Here is a 25,089-nt window from a genome sequence, read left to right on the forward strand (position 1 = left end):
TATACTGTTTGGTGTGAAGTGCTGTGTTAGTTAAAATCCTAAAAGCACATAGTACATCAAATTAAGGCAATCCTTCTAACACGCTGTCGGGGTTTACGCCCAGCCAGCAACCCAGAACGATTCAGCCATTCGCTCACTCCTTCTCTTCCTTCCCCTGCTCACAGACGGATGGGGAGGAGAATTTAAAGAATGTAACTCCTATGATCTGAGATAAGCACAGTCCAGTAACTAAGGTATAACACAAACCCATTACTGCTACCACCAATAATAATCATGATAAGGGAAATAACAAAGGAAGAGTTATAAAATCGTTCATCACCCTCTGACCGATATCCAGCCCTTTCCGAGCAGTGACCTAGCTCTTCTGGGAAACTGCCCCCAGTGTACAGAGTGGGTATGACATGCTGTGTCATGGAATACCCCTGTGGCTAGTTTGGATCAGGTGTCCTGTCTCTGCTTCCTCCCAGACTCCCCTTTTCCCTGGCAGAGCATGAGGCTCACAAAGACCTTGGTCAGAGTAAACATGACTTAGCAACAACTAAAACCATCAGTGTTATCAGTGCTGTTCCCAGGCTGAAAGTCAAAAATACAGCACTGCACCAGCTACAAAGAAGCAGAAAAACGACTGCTGCTGCTGAACCCAGGTCACACGTAGAATTTTCTTTAATATCACAATTTAATTCAAAACAGAAATTCAGGCTTTTCAAGTCAGGATAATGAAATAACATATACCTTCTTCACTATACAGTACATATATTTATCAGTACATAGCAAATGTTCCAGTAAATCATGGAGATTCAAGAATGGAAATGTTTTCTGCACTGAAAAATATTCTTAAGATTTAATTTACATGCTTATCAATTATATATACCAGTGTCAAAAATAATAATTAAATTTTTGAGGGCAACTGGATGTATTTGAATGGCTCTGAGTAACCAGCATGACTTTTTGCTGTATTAATGCTGAATTATTAAGATTAGATTGTGACCTAAGGCACGATATTTCAGTGATGTCTTGATGTTCTTGAGAGGTGGGCTGATGCCAACCTCATGAAGTTTAACCATGCCAAGTGCAAGGTCCTACACCTGGGTTGGAGCAACCCCAGGCACAGCTACAGGCTGGGAAAGAAGAGATTCAGAGCAGCCCTGAGGAGAAGGACTTGGAAATGCTGATGAGAAACTGAACATGAGCCGGCTTCAGTGTGCGCTTACAGCCCAAAAAGCCAACTGTATCCTGGGCTGCATCAAAATGAGTGAGACCAGCAGGTTGAAGGAGGTGATCCTACCCCTCTACTCTGCTCTCGTGAGACCTCACCGGAGTACTGTGTACAGTTCTGGTGTCCTCAACATAAAAAGGACATGAAACTGTTCGAACAAGTCCAGAGGAAGGCCACAAAGCCGTTCAGGGGGCTGAAGCATCTCCTGTATGAAGAGAGGCTGAGAAAGTTGGGGCTCTTCAGCTTGGAAAAGTCTGCATGAAGACCTCATAGCAGCCTTCCAGTATCTGAAGGGGGTTATAGGGATGCTGAGGAGGGACTCTTCATTAGGGACTGTAGTGATAGGACAAGGGGTAATGGATTAAAACTTTAACAGTGGAAGTTTAGATTGGATATAAGGAGGAAATTCTTAACTGTGAGGGTGGTGAGGCACTGGAATGATGCTGCCCAAGGAAGTTGAGAATGCTCCATCCCTAGCGGTATTCAAGGCCAGGCTTGAGAGAGCCTTGGGTGACATGGTTTGGGGCGAGGTGTCCCTGCCTATGGGAGGGGGGTTGGAACTTGATGATCTTAAGGCTCTTTCCAACCCTAACTGTTCTATGATTCTAGGATGACGTCTTTGCATCAGGTGCTTTCTTGTTTCCTCATGGGTAACAATCAAACAGAAGTCAATGTCCTTAGAAGCTCATTCTCCCCTAAGCCTGTACAGCAGCCTGCTGCTCAGCTCCACCCACTGCACGTTCATACTGTCAGTTTACCAATGAGTGAGAATTTGAACTTCGCAACTTCCTTGAACTTAGACTGTACCGTGGATCGTGGATGGTTTACGAAGAGGAAAGATGATCTGAAACACTAACATATGCTCTTGGTTATCTAACTTGATTTCATTTCAAGACAGACTTTAGCTGGTTTTAAAGCCTTAATTTTAAAACTTAGTATTATATTAGGTATGTCAACATAGTGGGATTGTGTTGAAATAACAACATACTGCCACATTTTAATAAAATCTTTGCCAAAGCCATGTTTCCTTCTTAGCATTAGCACTGTGATGTTAAGGCCAAGAATCCTGGTGGTATGCTGATTTAAAAAAAGAAGAAAAAATTTTTTTGTTATTAACAGGATTGTTATTGACAGGAATGACTGAGCTCCTGGATACCTGACGACTTGATGGCTGGTAACTGAGGTTTCTTGGTATTTCAAAGCTAACTTTTATCTTTTTAATATTCAGTGCACTTATATACGTTTTTTCCATGACTTTTGAACATAATGTTTATTAATTTGATATGTCTTGACAGTTCAAATTCTCTTTTTTCTTTAACAGTTTTTTATGTAACATAGCAGATACAGTCAAAAAACTTCAAAATAGATATTCTTCACACAGAAATTATAGTAACACTGTCATTAGGAACAGAAAACATATTTACAGCAATTAAGCAACTAACAGAAACTCGTAATTTCTCATTGTGATGGTATCCTTGACACAAAATATAAGATTCGGGTTAGCACTGAACTTCAGTTAAAATGGGTAATCTCCAGATCTTCTGCCATAGATCAAAGTGTATAAAACTTTAAGCTACGTGGCAGAAAAGTAAAAAACAAACAAGTAAACAATGCTACTAAATGCATTTAGCAAAAAGAACTGTCCCATAATTGACCATAAAGACTGCAAATATATGTTTAATAACTGTATCAAAGATAACTTGAAATGATACAGAACTTTGAGAAGATCTATGTAGAGGTATAAAGATATAATAACCAAGAAAAGTTTCCTTTGTTTTTGTAAAAAAATTGTCTATATGCCAGTTAAACAATTCGCCACAATGTCAGGGAATAATAATAATAAAATATTAGGCTGGTGAAGAAATAAAATTACAACAATAAAGACTATAAATTGTCAGGAAAAAGAGAAAAGAGTTTCAAAAAATATTTCCTGACTATCTGGTTTAGACTTTACAAGTGGAATTTACATTTACCCTTGTTTCTTTATAGAATAATATACAATGACATTATTATGCTTGCACTTCTTTTGTTTGTCCTCTAAGAGAGAAAAGGGGTTATTCACGTTATTATAATCTGGTTATGAAACAAAACTTTTCCTTCTTTCTTTTTTTTTTTTTTTTTTTTTTTTTTAGGAGGCAGAGTTTTATGTCCAAAGCTGTCTACATTTTATGCTGGAAAATCACGCAAAGATTTTGGGTTCAAACAGAATCAATGCTTTATACTAAAATTAGTAAAATGTTCACAAGTGTCTGAATGTATAATTTTATCATGAAAACTTCAGTTAACATGGCAAAATGAATTCTCTGAGACTGTTCTACCCTCAAATTGTCCGTAAAACAACAAATGTAACTCTCTTCATACTCAGTAACAGAATATGATCACTAGCTATCATTTCGTTATGCACAGGGACAAATCTAAAAGATACTTCTAAAAATCAATAAAATACACTCACCCTCTCTTCGATTAAGCTTCGCAAATCCAGGGCTGTGACTGCTAGACAGCTCTGATGAACTGCTGAATGATGACTGAGGCAAAGCAGACACCAACTGATCATCACAATTATCTGCCAGTGAAAAATATCACATTCAGATTAACACAGTGAACACCATTTGCTAGAACTGTGAGCCAAGAGAACTCTAGAAAAATATCTGAATCAACCCTGTATCTCAGAACATGACATCTCGGTTTCCAGTTGCTGTATTATACATGAAAGTAACAGTACTGAGGCAGCACTTATTTTTTTTTTTTTTTACCCAATATTTCATGAGATTACCAAGGTAAAATTTAATATGTTCTTCAGCTGCCTGTGCGTCTGACCTAACCTAGTTCTGGTTGTAACATAAAGCTACAACCTCAGCACATGTTATTTTCTTTAGACGTGATGCCAGCACAAGTCTGCGTCGTCACATTTAATGTGCAATTACATTTAATACAACCATTCTTCAAATAAAAGCATGAACCAAATGAAATCAAAAGTATTATCTGTTTTAAGCACTGTAAGAATGACAAAATGGAAAATCTTCTGCTATGCCAATGGTATGCGCATTTTGATAAAGACACAGTACAAAATCATTACTGCAGTTATTAGTACGCAAGTCATAACATTACACAGAGTGAAACCTGAGTGTTTCAGAAAAGGAAGACTTAAGTGCAGTTCACAATCAACGGTGCATAAGCAAGCAAATGCTAATCAATACTTTGGATGTTACATGTCTCCCCAACTCAATTACTATACAGGGCATGTGTTCATTCTTCATTTAAATTTGAAAAATATAAATTGAGAATCAATGTTTGTTCTAGTTTTAGCTGAAAGAAGACTGACTCTCAAACGCTAAAAAGCTTTCCCCTAGCTATACTGTCATGGCATCTGTCACTTAGAAAATCAGAGGTGATTATGTAAACCATCCGTCTTTATGAAATGGTTCTTTTTAGGACAAACACGTTCTGTGAATTAAACTGACAAGTGACGAGAGAGGGGAGTTCTTTTTCCTCTAATCCTTTTGTTTGCATACCAAATTTCCATTCTCAAAATCATGAATATAAATTAACATATTTTTTTAACTGACTCAGTGATAATTGTTTCTGCTGAATAATTATGTATATTTTCAAGTAGCAACAAGTTTTACATGATTGTTTCAAGCGAATTTTTTGACCACCATCAAAAATAGATATCGTAAAGTTAGTTCAGTTGATTCCTTAAGCAAAACTCTTCTTGAAGAGAAGGTCTAATACTGACCATGCTTCAGTTAGAAGTTCTATCAAATTCCATAAATAATATCTAGCCACTGCAAACAACAGGATATTTTAATTTCTTTGATAAACTTACATACTTTTTACATAATTACTTACATACATACTTACATACTATATTTCTACCAAGTAGAAGTACCTCAGTCATGTGAAGAATAAACAAAATTATTATTTATGAGGTTATTTCCTGCTCTAGTTTTCTATAAAACAAACTGCAAAATTTTATAACTACTCTCTGTTGCCTAATTACAAGCTAATTTCTCACTTCATTATCCTCAGATTAGATTTATAATAGTGAAGGAGCATAGGATACCTGGAACAAATTGTGCAACTGGTAACCACAGAAGAATTAAAAAAATATAGGAAACAGGATTTCATCCTATAGAAAAATGCATTACACAGGTAATTCCAAAAAATGATTAGTGAAAGGTTTCTTTGCAGCACAAAAATAGAAAGAACATAAACTACACCAGAAAGAGAAGTGTATGTTGCCATATTCCACACAGGGAGCTACTGACATTGCTGATGTAAGGGAGCATGTCAGGTGCCACGGATCCTTTTTCTACTGTCAAAGTCTACATTGTAAGCCTAGATACCAAAATAAAAACAAGAGGAGGTGATAAAAAGGTATTTTCCCAAAAATTTATCTACATCACCTTGAATTAAGAATTGTAGAATTGCTGGGTTTGGGTTAAAGGGATCTTTAAAGACAATCTATTCCAACTTTCCTGCAACGAGCAGGGACATCTTCAACTAAATGAGGCTGCTCAGAGCCCCATCCAGCCTGACCCTGAATGGCTCATGGGATGAGGTATCCACAACCTCCCTGTGAAAACTGTTCCAGTGTTTCACCACTCTCATTGTAAAAAATGTCTTATCTACCCTCATTCAGTTTAAAACCATTACTTCTCCCCTATCACAATAGGCCCTACTAAAAAGTCTTTCTCCATGTGTCTATTTATAAGTCCCCCTTATAAATATGGCTGTAATATGGTCTTCCTGATGCTGTCTCTTCTCCAGGCTGAACAACCCCAATCCTCTTAGCCTTTCCTCATACAAGAGGTGACAATTTTTAGGGCCCACTCCAACAGGTCCACATCTTTCCTGTGCTGAGGCTTCCAGACCTAGGTGCAGCAAGATTTCTCATCATTTTTTATGCTTCATATTTTCAAATTTACTCTTCTGGTGAAGGGTGGCATGTGTTACTAAATTAATTACTATGTGACTAATACAAGCACTAGCATATTAACAACAGCAGATACACACTTTTTACAACACTCCTGAATCTAGGTCTTTACAACTTTTTAATTAAGGAAAAATACCCCTCAAAAACATTTAAAGCCTTCAAATTTAAAAAATTTCCACTGCATGTATGAGACTGAAGTCTTTATATTATTTGATTCTGCAGACTACACATTTCACCTTTTATGAACCTAATATACAAGTTCAAAAGGAATTAATATTACTGTGTTATTTTGCCTAGATGGTCTAATACACGTATTTTTGAGTATTCCCAAAAATCATTGAGCACTTACATAATTATTTATATAATATTATATTATGTTATTATTATAGTGCATAGTGTAGTATAGTATATTATTGTAAAGAATACGCTCTAAGAATTTATGTCAATATCAGTTTCTAATAGGTGCATAAACAGTTGAATATACACAAGGGTTTATCTAAAATCTAACAGTGCAAGACATTTTTTTGACAATACATAGTAGCAATTAAAGAAAAATGAGCAATGTATTTCAAATAGGTAAACTCTGAATAATTACACATTTTTTTCACAACAGCTGCTATGCCTTATTCGAGGAGAATAACTTTGTATCAACTTGTATTTCTATTGCTTAGCACATGTAGCTTAAAACATGTCCTTGTGGCAGCTTACAGTGTGCAATGTAACCTAAAGTTGCAAAAATTCTGTAATTAAATCCAAAACACTCTGTAGAAATTGTCAGGAACAGATGGTCAGTATCAACTTGTTTCTCAAATTTAATAAAAGCAAATGAAAACATAATCTGTGCATCAAGACAATTCTATACAGTTTTACCTAAAGTGGAAGACATACTACACAATGAAACAGTGTTTTGAGTTCAGTGTTTTCCCACCTGTTGCTGGTCAGCTATCCAATTCTCTTGGACACCCTTCCTCTGTATTACAACAAAACAGACCTTATCACTGAAAGCAATCTAGGGCTTCCTAGGGGTATTTTGTATAGATCCTCCTAATGAAAACTTTGGTAATCTATTCTAATATGACTCTTAAACTAAAGAATTTTTTAAAAGGTACGCATCATATAACTGTTATTAGATTTTTGTTATTTTTTTCCATCCTAAACAACAGCTAAGAATACAAAAAATGTAAACAAACCAAAGGTTTCTGCAATATGAACAAAAATATGGTATCAAATTAGGCTTCATGAAGGAAAGAATATGTAGAGATCTTTAAGCAAATAAAACCAAGCTGAGGCCTACAGATTTATTGTACAACTGCACAATGAGAAGAGAGGAATAATTATGAAATGCTAGGTTTGGCTAATTCAGTATGTTGATATGAGCTGTAATAGCTGCTGTTTATAAAACAATGTCTGAAAAGAGCAGTATTCAAAAGGACAGAAAGACATTACTTTGGGAATTAGAGGTAAAAATCTGATTAAAAAAAAATGGTTGAAAAAAAAAGATGTGTAACTGGAGGGAAGGATACATAAATAAAAATATATTATCAAATGCAAATATCTATTCAGGTTATGTAAGGTATGCATTTCCAAATACCATAATTTCAGCCCAGATTTAATCCAATTTATAAAGAAACTGAGGCATTTTATAGGAATAAAGCTTAAGTGTTACATGTAAAAAGATTGCCTATCATTTCTTTTCCAGCTTCAAAAACAATCTCATTATGCAAATTCAAAGTAAGCCAAGAAATTATTCATTCAGTGGTACTACCATAATTTACCTAGATCACGCCATGTGATCTACAATAGATAAGAGTCCAAATATGATATCATGTAGTAAAGCAGCTATCATGTTTATGCTTATAACTTATTTGATCAACTATACCTAGATATAGATCAACTATAGTTGACCAAATAAATTTTGTGTCTTAGACCTAAGTAGTACCTTGCTAAAATAAAAAATAAAATATTACTAAAAGTAGTAGAATTCTGGAACATCAAGAGATTTAACTCTTCAGGATGCACAAGTATATATTTTCATCTCCATGTAGTGAAAAAAAAACCCTATGTCATTTATGAGCACAAAACTTTTTTCTTTTGTAATGTCAAGAATGTATTTTAGCTTGAGTTTAGCAGTCAGGCTGCTGTTTGTCATCTATTTTTTCAGGTCCATAATAGAGACTCACAGAATTGCATGTATAGTAAGTTGAGTGCAAATTTAGCCTAAATAAGCAAATGTCAAGATTATAACTCTTAGTTACTATAAGCTGATATGCAATCAAGATTCTGTTTATTATTATCCAAAAAGTACATGTAAAAAAGGATGTACATAGAAAAGAAAGAAAAAAGGTTATGATTGACTTCCCTAAAAGAAAATATTAAATTCTTCAGCTTTATCAAGGGTTCAGAACATACTGAATGTCCAATAAGCAAAGTAATAATTTTAATGTTAAAAAATAAAAATATGTTTCAATAAGTCACATGGAAAGAAAACAATAGAACAACAAAAAACAGATCAAAGGAAGTTTAGCAGTCTTTCTTCAATTAGGAAAAACTAAACACCTAAATAAACATCAGACAAATAGACTAGCTAGGGACAACTGGAAATTAAGTCTTAGTGGAAAAGAATATAAGAAATAATAACTCTGAGGGTCTCTAGAGGTTTAATAATGTTCATCTTTCTTATGCAAGTGATGCTGCAATGCTTAGGAAGGGTCAACTTTGCTGCCATTAACAGATCAAATTTCAACAAATGAATATGATCAGAAACTTCATGAAAAAAAAAAAGGCTCTTAAAAATAACAGCCATCATATTGTAGCAACAGGATTAGTGCTTGCTAAAATCTAAAAATAAAACAACAAAAAAGTATTACAAAAACTACCCTCCAATAGTTATTTATGTCCTGGTTTTAGCTAGAATAAAGTTATTTTTCTTTCCAGTGGCTGGTGCAGGGTTGCATTTTGGCTTTAGTCTGAGAACAACGCTGGTAATGCACCAGTATTGTAGTTGTTGCTCTGTACCACTTACCCCGATCAAAGACTTTTCAGTCTCTCACATGCTCTCCCACTGAGGAGCACAGGAAGCTGGGAGGGAGCAGAGACAGGTCATCTGACCCAAACTAGCCAATTAGCCAAAGGGGTATTCTATACCCCAGCATGTCATGCCCGGTATATAAACTTGGGGAAGCTACCCAAAAGCGATTGATTGCTCAGGTCAAGCTGGGTATCAGTCTCTGGGTGTTGAGCAAGTATGTCGTGCATCACTTGTGTTTATTGCTTGTTGTTTGTTTTTTTTTTTTTTGGTTTTATTATTTCCCCCTTATTATTTCCCTTATCATTATTATTAGTAGTAGTAGTAGTTTTGCATTATACTTAAATTATTAGACTGTTCTTATCTTAACCATGGTGTTTATATTCTTTCAATTCTCCCCATCCTGCCCAGAGAGGGGGGAAGGGAAGATGTGTGAGAACAGTTGCATGGTAGTTAGCTACTGGCTAGGTTTAAACTTCAAAGCCTTCCTTTTCGTATTGCTGTGAAGACCATACACCCTCAAGCCTATTTATTATTTTCAACAGAAGATACTTACTTTTCCTTAGGACTAAGCACATATCTCACTTTACTTAATAACATCTTTAAATATGTTAATTGTGACAATTTAGTCTTCAGTCCATGTGCAGGCTTATAATTAGTTTCCAAAGATTATTGAACATAATGAGATTCATGTAACATAGATAAAAAGAGATACGCCCTCTCCTTCTTTTGCTGAGAGGTATTGAGAGGTTATGCTGAGCCCGATCATGATGAACTCTTTATTAGTGAGGATAAGAACAGCAAGGAGAAGTCAAGCTAATAGATATAAAGACAATCAGATCAGGTTAATTTCAGACCTTCTGCAATGTTACTCATATGAAATTGGCTTGTTGTTGCTACTGCTATATGCTTTCCCTTGTATTTGTTTCCTGACCAGATATAAGATATATTTGTTCAGAGAACCTAAACATTTCTTTATCTTGGATATACTGTTGCCTGCTTGTAGTTAAGAGTTTAAAAACAGCTCACTAGAAAAGTTTCAACTGCTTACTACTTTGAAAAATTTTAACCCTGAAAGTTGAAATTTTATTGGTGATTAGCTCAGCCTGATTTTGTGCGAGTGTGTGAGGTCTGTTTGCTTAAACATAAGTTTTCATAAACAGATTTCAGCTATGTCTTGGAAGGGGGTAGAAGAAGAAAGAGGGGAGCTGTTTGCTCAAGATAAAAAAAAAATAAAAGGCATTTAGGCTTTTGCAACAGTTTCTCTGTGAACCATAGAATCATAGAATGCTTTGGGTTGGAAAGGACCTTAAGGATCACCTAGTTCCAACATGAGTAGGGGCACCTTACACTCACCAGGTTGCTGAAATCCCTGTCCAGCCTGCCTTTCAACACTTCCATGGACCAAACATGTAAAGGGAACGTAAAGAATGATTTATGAAGGACATAATCTCCACAGTAAGGCTGATCCTTTCTTGAATTTGAAACAAAATCCTCCAGTTTTCTGATAAAATTGTCACTTTGCAAAAGAAGTGTAAGATTTCACAGTAAATTCTGTACACAAGGCCTCGAACCCTTGAAACATAATTATTGATTACAAGACCAATACAGCTTGGTCATTCTTCATCACACTGATTTGAGACAATTGTTTTCAAGCATTTTATCTTAGCTAAATTATTTTTTAAAGCATCTCAGACAAAATCACATTTGTTTAATTAGACTTTAACAACTCTAGTTAGCTTTTCAACTACAAAGCACTTGCCTTCCATTCCCAAAGCTGAGGTTTCAGAGTATGGAACAGTAATATAAAAAATCTTCTGACAAGTATCAGAGAAGTATAATTTAGGAGCAATTAATTTGGATGCAGGATAAGAACCAAGAAGGAAGGTCCAAGGTGAAACAATTCCACCCATGGCACTGGTAACTTCCACTGATTCTTTGGTCAAAGGCAGGAGGGCAACTGGTTAATTCATACTAATGGCCCCTAACCATCACCTGCAAGGCACAGTGCTAGCTCTGCTCTGCTTGAAAGTATCTGGCACAACTATTAGACACAAGCAGTCTGAGAATACTGAAGGCAGTAGAGATTTCATAAGAAGACGAAATAAGAAAGTGTATATAAACTAACCAAAGGGGTGTTCCATACCACAGCACATCATACGTACTATATAAACTAGGGGCAGCTACCTGGAAGGGCTAGATCGCTGCTCAGGTGAGGCTGGGTATCAGTCAGAAAGTGGTGAGCAGCTGTATTCTCTTCCCTTGTTATTTCCCTTATTATTATTATTATTATTATTGGTGGTAGCAGTGGTGGTTTTGTGTGTTTTTTACTGGACTGTTCTTATCTCAGCCCATGGTATTTACATTCTTTCGACTCTCCATCCCTCTGGGAGCAGGGGGAGGAAGGGGAGAGGGATTTCAGGATTAAAGAAATCAGTACCAAACTGAATCCACTTACAGATTAAAAATTGTTCTAGAAACATAACAGAAAGCTGATTATTCATACATACACAGTCTAATTGTGTTTAATAATACTGCAAATTCACCGTTTTCTTCATCATTTCATCATATCACCACTGCTAGATAATAATATATATTCTTCAAATACAGGAATGCAAAGATAAAATCTTCAGTCTAACTACAGTTGTAAGCCTTTGAGTCTTGTTATCTTGCCTCCATACAAAGAAAAGTAATCTCCTGCCTTCACTATTAGTTATATCATTTCAAGCACAAGTATATATAAATGGTGATAAGGTTACCTCTTCAATTTGTAGTAAGACAAATTCCTTCAGTCTTATTCTGTGAACCTTATTTTCCAGTCCCTGTATCACTCTGTAGGCTTATTCTGAGCAGTCATCATTTGCATATTTTTCTTGGAGGGAAGCTACCGGCACAGAAATTTGTAGCAGAATCTGTGCTGTGCATTGAAAGGAAACTGATTCCAAATATTACTCTTTATTTCCTTTGTTAATTACTTTAATATTTTCTTTGTTCAATTACTGTCATATATTTGTCAAACATTTGCCCATAGCATTACATAGGTCTTACTTAGTAAAAATTTTCCATAAGGGCCTATTAACCATTTCCTAGGTTAGTACTTGCGATACTTCCCCAGTAAATGGACAGAACCTGATTTTGTACAAAACAAGTATACACCCATACTAATCAATCCACATTTTTCTCAATAGGAAACACAGTGTTTCGTATTGTGACTATATAAACAGACAATTGAGATGATACTCTAATGACTACCTACCTTGAGGTTTTTTTTGTTTGGTTTTTTTTCAATTATTTGCATAATCTTTATGTTATTTTGACCCCAGTATATGTTAATGACTAAGTAGGACTGAATTAAGTGCCTCTCCACAAGTCACCCTTTTAAGCAAAGTTCAGTCTATTGATATCATCTTATTTACAGCCACATATTTTGAGATTGTCATTGAGCCAGTTTTTAGTTCAATTTAAGATGTGCTACATTAATGACATAAAATGCAATACTTTTAATCAAAGTCTTATACAGCAGCAGGTCACATGGTTGTTATGAAGTGTATAGTTACCATGGATTTCTATTTAATGTTATTTATATATTCAGATTATTAGTGAAAGTTTTAGATTTAATTGATCTGGATATAAAGCAAATCCTTAAGTCCTGTACTAAACAAAAATACCCATTTTCTATTACTGCAGTTTGCCTTTATACATGATATCCAAATCTTTATGAAGGATGCTTTTGACATCAACAGCTATCACTATCACTTCATTAGAGTCCAAATACTACTCCTTTTCACCAACAAATTTGTTAATTACTTTATAATTTGTACATTCCAACAATGAATAAACTGGTTCTATGAGCTTTTTAGAATGCATGGACATGCTTGGACCATATCAGTGATTTTTTTTTTTTTTAATAATTGGTATCTCCTGAGATCTTATATCAGCATGCGTAGTAAACAATGTAACAGACTGTCAGTTTCACTGACATGCATGATGAAGTCTGACCTCGTTAAACAGATGTAACGAAAACCTAAAAAAAAAAAAAAAGGAAGTTCAACTAGACTATTACATATAGAATTATATAGAGTGCTGTATTTCAAAAGAATGCCTGTGAACACTTAATTACTTTCTGACAATGAGAAGTGCTCTGACCATGGCAAATCTTAAATAGACGCTGTATCTCCATATAACTTTGGTATTTATCTATAGTAAATTATTTATGGGTACAACTAAAACAAATATATATATATATTTATGTAGAAGTACTTACCACAGAAGCATTTTGCATTCCTCACAAACCTAGAAGCTTAGGCTTGTACAACTCATTGCATGTCACTGTATGCTACAGTGCCTTCTCATTTCTGGAACACACTTCTCTTTTTTGTTGCCATTTTTCCACCTCCTCCTTAGCTGGAGTAAATGTAAACACTATTACATATTGCATGTTTTTGAAGCAGTAGTTTATAACATACCTGTTAGAGTGTTCCAAACTACATGCATAGATACACAATATCTTGTTCTTACCCAGGTCCTTTAAAACACATTAAAATATCTTCCAATTAAGGCAGAAGGGGAAAATTAAGGTTAGTACAATGTCTTTCTATGAAAAAGTGAGCCTACACAGTCAAACTAACACTAATCAGAAAGATTTCTCTTCGTTTCTCACTTTTTCACTCAACTATCTTGCTTATCAATCCTTAAAAAGCATAGTTACTGTTTTTCAAACTTTTGCATAATTTCACAGCTTGACTGTTTGGAATTGTGAAAGACCAGCTAGAGAAAGCTACCCTGCAGTGACTGGGCTGCAGTGCCCCTCTTTGAGTGCTTTATTAGCTTTTACAACAAACTTGTCTTCAAAGCTTTCTAGGGATCCAGAAAGACTTAATGTTATCCGTCTTTCACATTCGCTTCTTGGGCTGACTCTTCAGAACCAAAATAATCCTTGTTTTTTTTCCTTGAATATCCAGACATCTCTTTGCTAGGCTGGCTACCATCTCTACTTGACTAGCTAGTAAATAAGCCTTTGCCCCAAAGAGATAAAACCCCCTCCAATCTCTTAGCAGAACAATGGAGTGTGCTACCACAAATGTATTTTGAACTGGATTTAGTGTTTATCAGTTCACTAGGGAACATAAAAACACCTAGTTATGATTATCCACTTACTCTGTATTGGGTATGAGTGAATCTGAGGTGATCTGCACTGGTCTTGTGAGAGAAAGGTGCAGAATGGGCAGGGCTGCACTCGCTGCTCCCTGATGGAGGTCCTCCTCCAGCAGGTGGCTGAGCTACGGGATGCTGTCAGTAAGCTGCAAGATGTCAGGGAAGCTGAGAGGAAGCAGGACTGCTTGCTCCAGTACCAAACAGCACAGGGGCCTCAAGATTCCCCTCTAACTCATGGAGGAAAGAAGGGGGCTGTTGATCAGGGAAGCTGGGAATTGGTAACAACAAAAAAACAACCAAAGGAGGAAGAGAGCAATTAAAAGCAAGGGGCTTCCTCCTAAATCTGCTGTACCCACCCAGAACCGCTTTGCTGTCCTGCAGGGGGCTGATGAGGAAATGCACTTGCATCAGAAACAGTTGGCTAGCGCACTGGTACAGCAGATCTCCACTGGTGCCGCCAGGAAAAAGCGGCAGGTTGTAGTAGTAGGGGACTCTGCCTTGAAAGGGACAGAAGCGCTCATCTGTCGCCCTGACCCGGTTCCAAGTGAGGTGTGTTGCCTACCTGGGGCACGGATCAGGGATGTTACGGAGAAGCTGCCTGCTATAGTAAGTCCCATGGACTATTACCCACTTCTAGTGATACATGTGGGTGCTAGGGATATAGATAGTAGTAGCCTGAGGAGTAGAAAGAAGGACTACAGAGCTCTGGGAGGGGTGGTCAGGGGTTCTGGAGCTCAGATAGTCTTTTCGACAATTCTCCAAGACACAGGGGAGGACCTTCCAAAGGCAAGGAGGATTCGACAGGTTAATAAATGGTTAAAAGGGTGGTGTCATAGTCAAGGGTTTGGGTGTCTTGGACATGGGGCCCACATTTGTAGGCCAGGCCTACTGGGGTCTGGTGGAACTGCTCTGATAAAGAAAGGGAAGAGTGGCTTTGCTGGGAGGCTTGCCAGACTTCTCAAGGATGCTTTAAACTAGTTGTGCTGGGGGAGGGGAGCATCATTCCATCCCAACATACCCAGTCAGTTGCCAGCACCTATAATAAATACTCTGAGCAATGTAGAGATATTCTAGCCACTCCAGCCACTGAGTCAGCTTCATTTGGAGCTCGGATTAGATGCCTCTATCCAAATGCCCGTAGCATGGGGAATAAACAAGAGGAATTAGAGATGTGGGCACATCTACAGGGCTATAATATAATAGGCATCACAGAAACATGGTGGGATGGCTCCTTTGACTGGAATGTTGGAATGGAAGGTTATAGGCTTTTTAGAAAAGACAGGCCCGGTAGGAGGGGAGGGGGAGTTGCCCTTTATGTTAGGGATAGGCTGGAGAGTATGAAACTCTGTCTGGGGACAGGTGATCAGTTAACAGAAAGTTTGTGGGTCAGAGTTAAGGGGAAATCGGTGATGGGACACATTACTGTGGGGATATGTGACAGACCGCCTGATCAAGAGGAACCTGTGGATGAAGACCTCTACAGACAAAGAGGAAAAGCCTCACGCTCACAGGCCCTTGTTCTCATGGGGTACTTCAACCACCCTGACATCTGTTGGGGCGACGGTACGGCCCGGCACAAGCAATCCAGGAGGTTTCTCGATTGTGTGGAAGACAACTTCCTTCTGCAAGCAATAAAGGAGCCGATGAGGAGAGGTGCCCACTTGATCTCGTGCTCACCAACAGGGAAGGGCTCGTTAGAAATGTGACTCTCCAGGTAAGTCTTGGATGTAGCAATCATGAGATGGTCGAATACGAGGTCCTCAAGACAGTGAGAAGAGCATGCAGCAAGCTCACTGCCCTGGACTTCAAGAGAGCAGACTTTGGGCTCTTCAGGAACCTGCTTAGCAAGGATCACCTTCTACCTAAGAACATTCAAGGATCACCTGCTACAAGCTCAGGAGTGTTGCATCCCGACTAGAAGGAAGTGCAGCAGGAGGGCCAGGAGACCTCCTTGGATGGATAAGGAGCTCCTGAGAAAAATTCACAGGAAAAAAGAGGCTTACAAAAGGTGGAAACAAGGACAGGTGGCCTGGGATGAATACAGGGATGTTGTCAGGGTAGTTAGGGACCAAGTTAAGAAATCTAAGGCCCAATTGGAACTAAACTTGGCAAGGGATGTTAAAGATAATAGGAAGGGATTTTATAGGTATGTAGCGGATAAAAAACAGACTAAGAACAATGTAGGCCCCCTCCGGAAACTTTCAGGAGAACTGGCTACACAGGACTTGGAGAAGGCTGAGGTTCTGAATGGCTTCTTTGCCATGGTCTTCACTGTCAAAGGCTCTGACCACAGCACCTGAGTCTTGGAAGGTGGATGCAGGGACTGTGAAAAGCTAACCTTGGGCCCACTGTACATGAGGATCTGGTTCGAGACTATCTTAAGAACCTGAATGTACACAAGTCCATGGGACCTGATGAAATCCATCCGCAGGTCCTGAAGGAGCTGGCGAATGAAGTTGCAAAGCCACTGGCCATCATACGTGAAAAATCATGGCAGTCAGGTGAAGTTCCTGATGACTGGAAAAAGGGAAATATAACCCCCATTTTCAAGAAGGGGAAAATGGATGACCCGGGGAATTACAGACCAGTCAGTCTCACCTCTGTGCCTAGCAAAATCTTGGAGCAGATTCTCTTGGAAGGCATGCTAGGGAACATGAAAAATAGAAAGCTGCTTGGTGACAGCCAGCATGGCTTTACTAGGGGAAAATCCTGCCTGACCAATTTGGTGGCCTTCTATGATGGGGCTACAAAAGTGATGGACAGGGGTGGAGCAGTTGACGTCATCTACCTGGACTTGTGCAAAGCGTTCGACACTGTCCCACATGACATCCTTGTCTCTAAATTGGAGTGTCATCAATTTGATAGGTGGACCACTTGGTGGATAAAGAACTGGCTGGATGGTCACACTTGAAGTGTTGTGGTCAACGTTTCAGTGTCCAGCTGGAGATCAGTAATGAGTGGTGTCCCTCAGGGATCGGTGTTGGGACCAGTCTTGTTTAATATTTTTGTTGCTGACATGGACAATGGAATTGAGTGTGCCCTCAGCAAGTTTGCTGATGACACCAAGCTGTATGGTTCTGTTGATACGCTAGAGGGAAGGAATGCCATTCAGAGGGACCTTGACCCACTTGTGAGGTGGGCTGATGCCAATCTCATGAAGTTTAACCATGCCAAGTGCAAGGTCCTACACCTGGGTTGGAGCAATCCCAGGCACAGCTGCAGGCTGGGCAAAAAGAAAATTCATGGTAGTCCTGTGGAGAAGGACTTGGGGGTGTTAGTCAATGAGAAAATGAACGTGGACCAGCAGTGTGCACTCACAGCCCAAAAAGCCAACTGTATCCTGGGCTGCATCAAAAGGAGCATGACCAGCAGGTTGAAGGAGGTGATCCTGCTCCTCTACTCTGCTCTCGTGAGACCTCACTTGGAGTATTGTGTGCAGTTCTGGTGTCCTCAACATAAAAAGGACATGGTACTGTTAGAACAAGTCCAGAGGAGGGTCACAAAGATGATCAGGGGACTGGAGCACCTCCCATATGAAGACAGGCTGAGAAAGTTGGGGCTGTTCAGCCTGCAGAAGAGCAGGCTGCGTGGAGACCTCCTAGCAGCCTTCCAGTATCTGAAGGGGGCCTACAGGGATGCTGGTGAGTGACTATTCATTAGGGAGTGTAGTGATAGGACAAGGGGTAATGGGTTGAAACTTAAATAGCAGAGGTTTAGACTGGGTATAAGGAAGAAATTCTTTACTGTTCAGATGGTGAGGTACTGGAATGGGTTGCCCAAGGAGGTTGTGAATGCGCCATCCTTGTTAGTGTTCAAGACCAGATTGGATGAAGCCTTGGGTGATATGGTTTAGTGTGAGGTGTCCCTGCCTATGGCAGTGGGGTTGGAACTAGATGATCTTGAGGTCCTTTGCAATCCTAACTACTCTATGATTCTATGATTCTATGATCTACACTAAGCTACTTCCTAAACACACTGTGAAATAACTTGTAGGTTTTGTGTATCATATGTCAATCATCTATAGATGATTGAGCGTTCCCTGATGAGTTTAATTATGTGCATCCCATTTGAATCAATAATGTCTTTTCCATGTTTTCCAAGAGAAAATATTCTACAATGTGACTAATGATAAAATACCATGGTAGATTTCACAAATAAAAAGCCTCACAATGTAGGCTTTGAAGGGACAAAATCTAGCAATTTCAGCTGTACAAAGAGATCCAGGGTAGATAAAACTGCTTATATACACAGGTTTCTCCATGTATCATTTAATTCTCTACAAACAACTTAAGTGCTATACAACACCCTGTATAGGAATGCACTTTCTAGGAGTTATCCACAAATTTCACTTAAATTAAAATACATTTGTCACACATGCCTCAACAGTTAGTTACTCTCTAAAATAAAACAGAACAGTACTTGGTGTGAAGCCCAGTAGGCATGGATGAAATCCAAGAACAATAAAGAGTAGAAGGCATAGGAAAATTACTAGCTGGCAAATTTCTATCCCTGGTTAAGAGCACAACTGTGTCCCAGGAAGAAGGCCAAAGGAAGGCATGTTCCTTTCTGTAACCCACTAGGTTTATAATTTCACTCAAACCAGCTCAGTGCTCAGCACTGAAAATTTCAGTGCATGCTATACTTCTTGAGAATATTTCTCTGAAAATTTCTGCAAGCAATTTTGTCTGTTAAACTGAAGTTCAACACAGCTCTAACTGAATAACCAGATACTACTCCTCCTACTGCTTTTACTACTACCACCACTGCTACTAATCTAAATGAAACATGGAGACAAAATTACTTGCAATAAATTTTGTATAATTCTTCATGTTCCACTCATAACTCTAGAATATCTTATGAAACTGTTATAAAACTGGTGGCATTATTTCTCGGAGTAAAACATATCAGAAGGAACTATGCCATGCAGAGAAATAGAAAAGTGGACCACAGCACATTTTAAGTTACAATATCTTAGCATTATAACTTCAGCAGTGATCTGGATAATAATTTCCTTTTCTTTTTTCACAAGTTCAGCTGAAGCTGCCTGGGTCTGGCACTGCATTCAATGAAGAACAGTGGCACTGTGCTTTGTCAAGTCAGTCTAGCATAGAGAAAGGACTTTAACCACTCGTTTACATTAAATGTATCTTTCCACTGCTCTAACACAGTAAGTGGCATTGAATAAGGAAGCTTCCTAATGTATAGTCAGACTACTGAATGATTCCAGGTAACTGCACACAGATTTAAGTGGCAAATTAACTGAAAATTACATTCTACAAATTTGCACTACGTTGTGTAGGCATAAACTGAATTTGGCAGGTTTTAGTCAGTTTATGAGGATAATGTACAATAGGGCACAGAATGAAAGGAAAAGAGAGTAAGGTCCTCGTTACACACTGTTAATTTTATATTTTTATAAGTAAGTTACTTGTAAAAAGCAGGGAAATAGTTTCTTGGTTTGTTTGTTGGTTTGGGGTTTGTTCTATTCCTATTTCATAATCATTTTCAATACTAAATTATGAGGCAAACCTTTCAGAGATTTTTTTTGAAAGCTTACTCCCAACCAACTTATTACAGTGACTTAAAGAATTTCTACAGATGGAATGTTTTCTTTCAAAGAACAAATCTATAATACTCAAACCATACCTGGGGTTTGGGGGGTTTATTGGTTTTTTTTGGTCAACTATACTGTCATGAAGTGAATGAGTGACAAAGAGATGTCATGTTGAATAGAAAGCGATTTCAGGATTTTGTTTTGAAAACATTTTATTCATCCTTTTTTTTTTGACATTATTTTAAGAAACCATACCCTAGACACCAAAGTTCTTTGTCTCAGGAAGGGGTAAGCACAGGATTCTAACTACAGTAAAGGTTTATTAAAATTCAAATAGAAGCCACGCAATGCTGCACTGGGAAGAAAAACAGTGCACCATAGTCATTTCAAATTATGGTGTCTATGCATTATGACTTAAACAGTGTTTAGGGTAAAATATGTGTTACAATAAGGACTTACCTTTGCTTTTTTTTTTTTTGTGCACAAGTTCAGTGGAAGTTGGCTGTGTGCCTGGCACTGCACTCAAACAGTAGCCTAACTCGCATCATGGCATTCTGTTATTCCAGTTCAGTCTAGTCACCTTCAAATTTAGGAAAATTGAAATGGAACTAGTAAAATTTTACATTATCATATTCTGATATTTTACCTGATTTAAATTGGAAAGTTTCACCTCAGCCACTCTTTTTCCATACAGTATTTTCTGCTTTTCTTGGCCACATTATGGCATTGTGGAACCTGAAATTTTCAACTAAATTAATTCTCACCCAGTCTTATTGCGCAATGAAATAACCAGAAACATCTGCCTCAGGTAATAAAGTTACATAGTTACATCCACTCTGTTTAAAGGAAACGAGAATAATCTGATAGCGTTGCTTATTTTCCTTCTTTTACTGTGCCTGCAAAGACCTTGGCTATCCAAAACCCTGTAGGCTTCACTTTAACATTCAGACCAGGAATGCAAATCTAGAACTGACATGTCAAAATCATGAAAATCCCCCTAAGGAGGAAGAATCTTCAGGTCATTAAATCACCAACTTCCTGACTGCTTTAAATTATGAAAGCAGAGCAGCTATCTGGTCTAAAGCACTAAAGTATTTCCTGTTTTCCCTCTGCTGAGAAGATAAGCAGGAGAAAAAAAAATAAAAGTTATGACTGCACTGACTTCTGTTATGAGAAAATGAGATCTGTTTAAATCATTGCTTGGCCTTCTGCAGCCGTATCTCTGAATGTATTTTCTATATGAAAAGGTCCTGCAGTCACTTAAGGTACTGCTAGTTTATTCCCAACTTGAGTTTTTATTTTTTTCTTGAAAAGCACTCAACATCACAGCTAAAATAAAACACTAGAGAAGTTCTTTCATTTCAGAAATTAAGGTGAGATCTTGTAGTGCTCAAAGTTGACAGGCATTAACAGGTAATTACATTTGTACACAAGACTACAGAATTTTGGATACATTAAGTACAATTATATGGCGGGAGACTGACTTTATTGATTGGTTATTGCCTCTGATTTATACATGCAGTTTACCACAGGATAAGTGGAGACAAGTCTCATATTAACTATATAAAGAACCTAGTAGAAAGCCAAGTGATAATGGAAATACTCAGATAGTTACAAGATTCGTTTTCACTTCCAGCTATTGATTTGAGTTGAAGTCCTTCTGAAAATTCTTAGGTTTGGGTTGTTTTCTTTTTTACTATATGAACACTGCAAATAATTTCCCCTACTCAGAAACTTCAAAATGTAAATTTTTATTACAAACATCTTTAATGGCTACGCAAAGGGAAGAAAACCACACTGGCTTTTGAGGAATTTCACATTTTTCAGACACAAAACAAATTTGATTCTGGCACATAGTTTATCTTATCGAGAATTTCTATGTTTTATTACACTTTTTTTTATTTTCTATGTTTTTTCTGTCCTATGTTTATTTTCCTATGTTTTTTTCCACTACACTTTTTTTTATTTTCCTATTTTTTTATTTTCCTATGTTCCATTATATTTTTTTTCTATTTTCTTAGTATGAAAAGAGGTTGCAGAGACTGTAAGATATTAAATAATTTAATGAAGAGTCGTTATAAATCTTCACGTGAAACCACCCAAAGCTGGAGCACTACCGTAATAACATCTAATAAAATTTAATGAAAAACAGTAAAGATCCAAGAATGGCAAGCAAAAAAACAAGCAAACTTTTGTGGTTCTAAAAGATACTGAAAGGAATTAATATATCAATTAATTAGATCAGCAGTAATTTAGCCTGGAAAAGTGATAATTGTATAATTATTAAAAAAAAACAAACCCACAACAAAAACCTGTTAATACAGCATGTGGGAAAACCTTTATTTCAGATCTTTTTGGCATTGAAGACACAGGGTAAAAATTAAGTGTTGTAGCTGGTGGAAAAACCTTGGAAGAGTACATGCTTGTCAAATAAAGTAGTATCATTCACGTAAGTAGTTACCTGTCACCAACCTGGTGCCTTCAAGAAATGCAAAGTATAAAGTTAACTGATGCTGAAAAATCTATTCACTGGGTTACCTCACTTTCAGTCCCTGCCTTAGTCCTTTACTCATTGCTTGTTTTTCAACAACATGCAAATTAAGGTGTCTGTTCAAAACCTTTTCTTCAGTTAGTTTTAATCTGTGTACTAACCTGAAATAATGACTGTCTGGAAAGAGTTGCAGTTAATTTTTATTTGTTGTAATTACTTCTGCTTTAGAGTAAATCCAAGATGTATTGTTTCTTTATATGTATTCAACATTGGAATAAAATTTTCTTTGTTTCAGAGGAATGTGACATTCCGTAAGTTCTACTGAATTTTAGAAAAACTTTTTTTAGCTCAGAATATCTGAAAGTAACTTTACTTCTTCACTAGGCCGAAACAAGACAGAAGAGTATACTGGCATCAGAGAAAGGTTGCACATTAAGTTTCCCTTCTTTTGCCTTAATTTTAAAGAATAGGGGTAAATGAAATATTATAGCCAAGTTTTGCACTTTCACAAACAGGACAATAATCATACAAGTCTCTTCTTTCAAACAAATGCATCAAGAAAAAGTTTTCAGAATACCCTGGAATTTGGCAAGCTAGCAGATCAAAATGATAAAATCTACCATGGGATGCATGAATGACAGTGGTAATTCCAAACCATCATCCAGCAGTAAAAGAAGGAAAAAAACTTTATTAAGCCACATTTTTCTCTAGATTAGTATTGTCACAGACAGTAAGCCAAAGGCATCAAAAGGTTTAAATAATTCTTGTAATTTACATTGATTTGTCTTCCTTTAGCTATGCACAGGTTAAATCTACTCTTGCTTCCTAGAATTATAACTTTTATTGTAATTAATCAATAGAAGATTAACAGCCTAATATTGAAGTTGCTTTTGGAATCAAAATGTGTTTGTATTCAGTTGAGGATGTAATTGCTTTATTTTAAAAGCCTGTTGTTTTTTGCTTGTTTGCTTGTTTGTTTGTTTTTATATGAAACAATTCTTTTATTTGCATTATAATTAAATAGGATTTGTAAACTTCATAAATATGTAGTAATTAACTGTTAACATTTTAATGGGAATTTTTATTACTACTAATTTTCCTATAAGATTTATTTAAAAAATTATTTAACATACACAATATATCAACATCAGCTATTTACTGGAGATTTGTTTCTAACTGATATTATGACATACTTTTCAACTGTTTAATTCTGCAGCCAGGCCATTTAAAGTTTGATTTTAAAATAAGAGCTGTTATAAACACACTTTATAGGAGTTTCTGATAAGTTAGGGAGTACTCTCAAGGGCATCAATGTTGTTAACTATTTCTAGTTTTGTAAAGACTAAAAAAAATAATAGTCTACAATTCATTTATAATTTCTATTGTTTCTTGGTAAATCTGGTATTGTCTTCATAAGGCATGATACCATCTCAGCATTTAGGAAGCGAAGAGAGCATAAAATTGCCATTCCTTTTTCTAAGGAACTTATGTAGAATTGTTCCATTAATTAAGAACTCTGAGGAAAAGACAGTTTTGTGGGTTTGATTAGTTTTTGTGGTTTTTTTATTTGAAAATCTGACTTAAGTCAAATCATGCCATACTGCCACTACTAAAATTCCTAGTATTATGGAAGCATTATGTTCTGAACACACTTTGCCTTCGAAGCAAAGATACTCCATATGATCACCTTATGAAAGAATAATTTGCACTTTAAAATGGAAGGTACAACAGTTCACAAATGCCACACAATAATAAATGAATGTGCCTGTGATATCCTTGGTGCAGATGTCATTCAGCAACAAAAGTCTTCCATTCATATTGCTAAACTGTCTCAGAAACCCAAACAGCATGACCATAGCCAAACTCATGCTAAGTCATATAACATACCTAGGAAGAGATGGGGGAAGAAGAGACCAAACACTTGCGTATAGCCATCCTGACAATTTCTAAAAATGCAGATAATCAAGTCCCACTAACGAAACATTCCCCAGCTGGCATGTAAATATAGCCATAACATGTAATTTTCTGTTCTAGTACTTGGACTTCTTGAGCCCAAATTATCTCACATACAGTTAGAACAAATATTTCTATGTTAGTTAATAATTTTGTCTTGTATTAGGCTAGAATCCTCATATTTCTGATTTTTGGGAAGTTATCTTCAGGAAAAGAAATAACATCTGCTTGACATCACACTTGCACTTATCTGTTTAATAAATGGGATAAATAGAAATTTCATTTAAATACATACATATTTATAGATTTTTTTCTGTTCTTTTCAGCATCTCTTTTCATGGGAAACGGAACTGAAGCAGAATGGCAAACTCCACCCGAGTTGTTAGGATAACATAAATTTCATCCGTAACTGTCATCTGGACTGGGACGGCTGGTTTTTAATACCAATCCATCAAACTCCAAAGTCAGCCTGCTAATATCTGTTCTTTTTCATGGTGATTTTAGTTACGTATCTGCAGCCTTCTGTTCTTCCCAATTAGAATTAAGTATCTACACTTCTATTAAGTACATCAGTGAGAATACGTTTGGCCTGTTTTCTTTGGAGGAGGGGGGAAAGGTAAAGAGGGGAAGAGCTAAAAAAATAGAAGTTGGCGGGACGAAAGCCTGGTGCTTAATACTGTTTCAGTAGCAAACATGATGTTCTCGGATGGAAATAGTGCATGACTGCACTCAGGAATATAGAAACTCGTTTCTCGTTCAA

General features: G+C 37.0%; 1 protein-coding gene across 1 annotated transcript in view; it reads right to left on the minus strand.

The window, feature by feature from the left end:
* The window catches only part of LOC101867774 (contactin-associated protein-like 4), a 231,076-nt gene that overhangs the window by 183,317 nt on the left and 22,670 nt on the right, over positions 1-25,089 (minus strand). The window contains exon 3 of the mRNA XM_034073093.1: positions 3,669-3,779. Coding sequence (XP_033928984.1) covers positions 3,669-3,779 — 111 coding nt within the window. The remainder of the gene's footprint in view (positions 1-3,668; positions 3,780-25,089) is intronic.

Source organism: Melopsittacus undulatus, chromosome Z (genome assembly GCF_012275295.1).
Source record: "Melopsittacus undulatus isolate bMelUnd1 chromosome Z, bMelUnd1.mat.Z, whole genome shotgun sequence".
NCBI classification, from domain to species: Eukaryota; Metazoa; Chordata; class Aves; order Psittaciformes; family Psittaculidae; genus Melopsittacus; species Melopsittacus undulatus.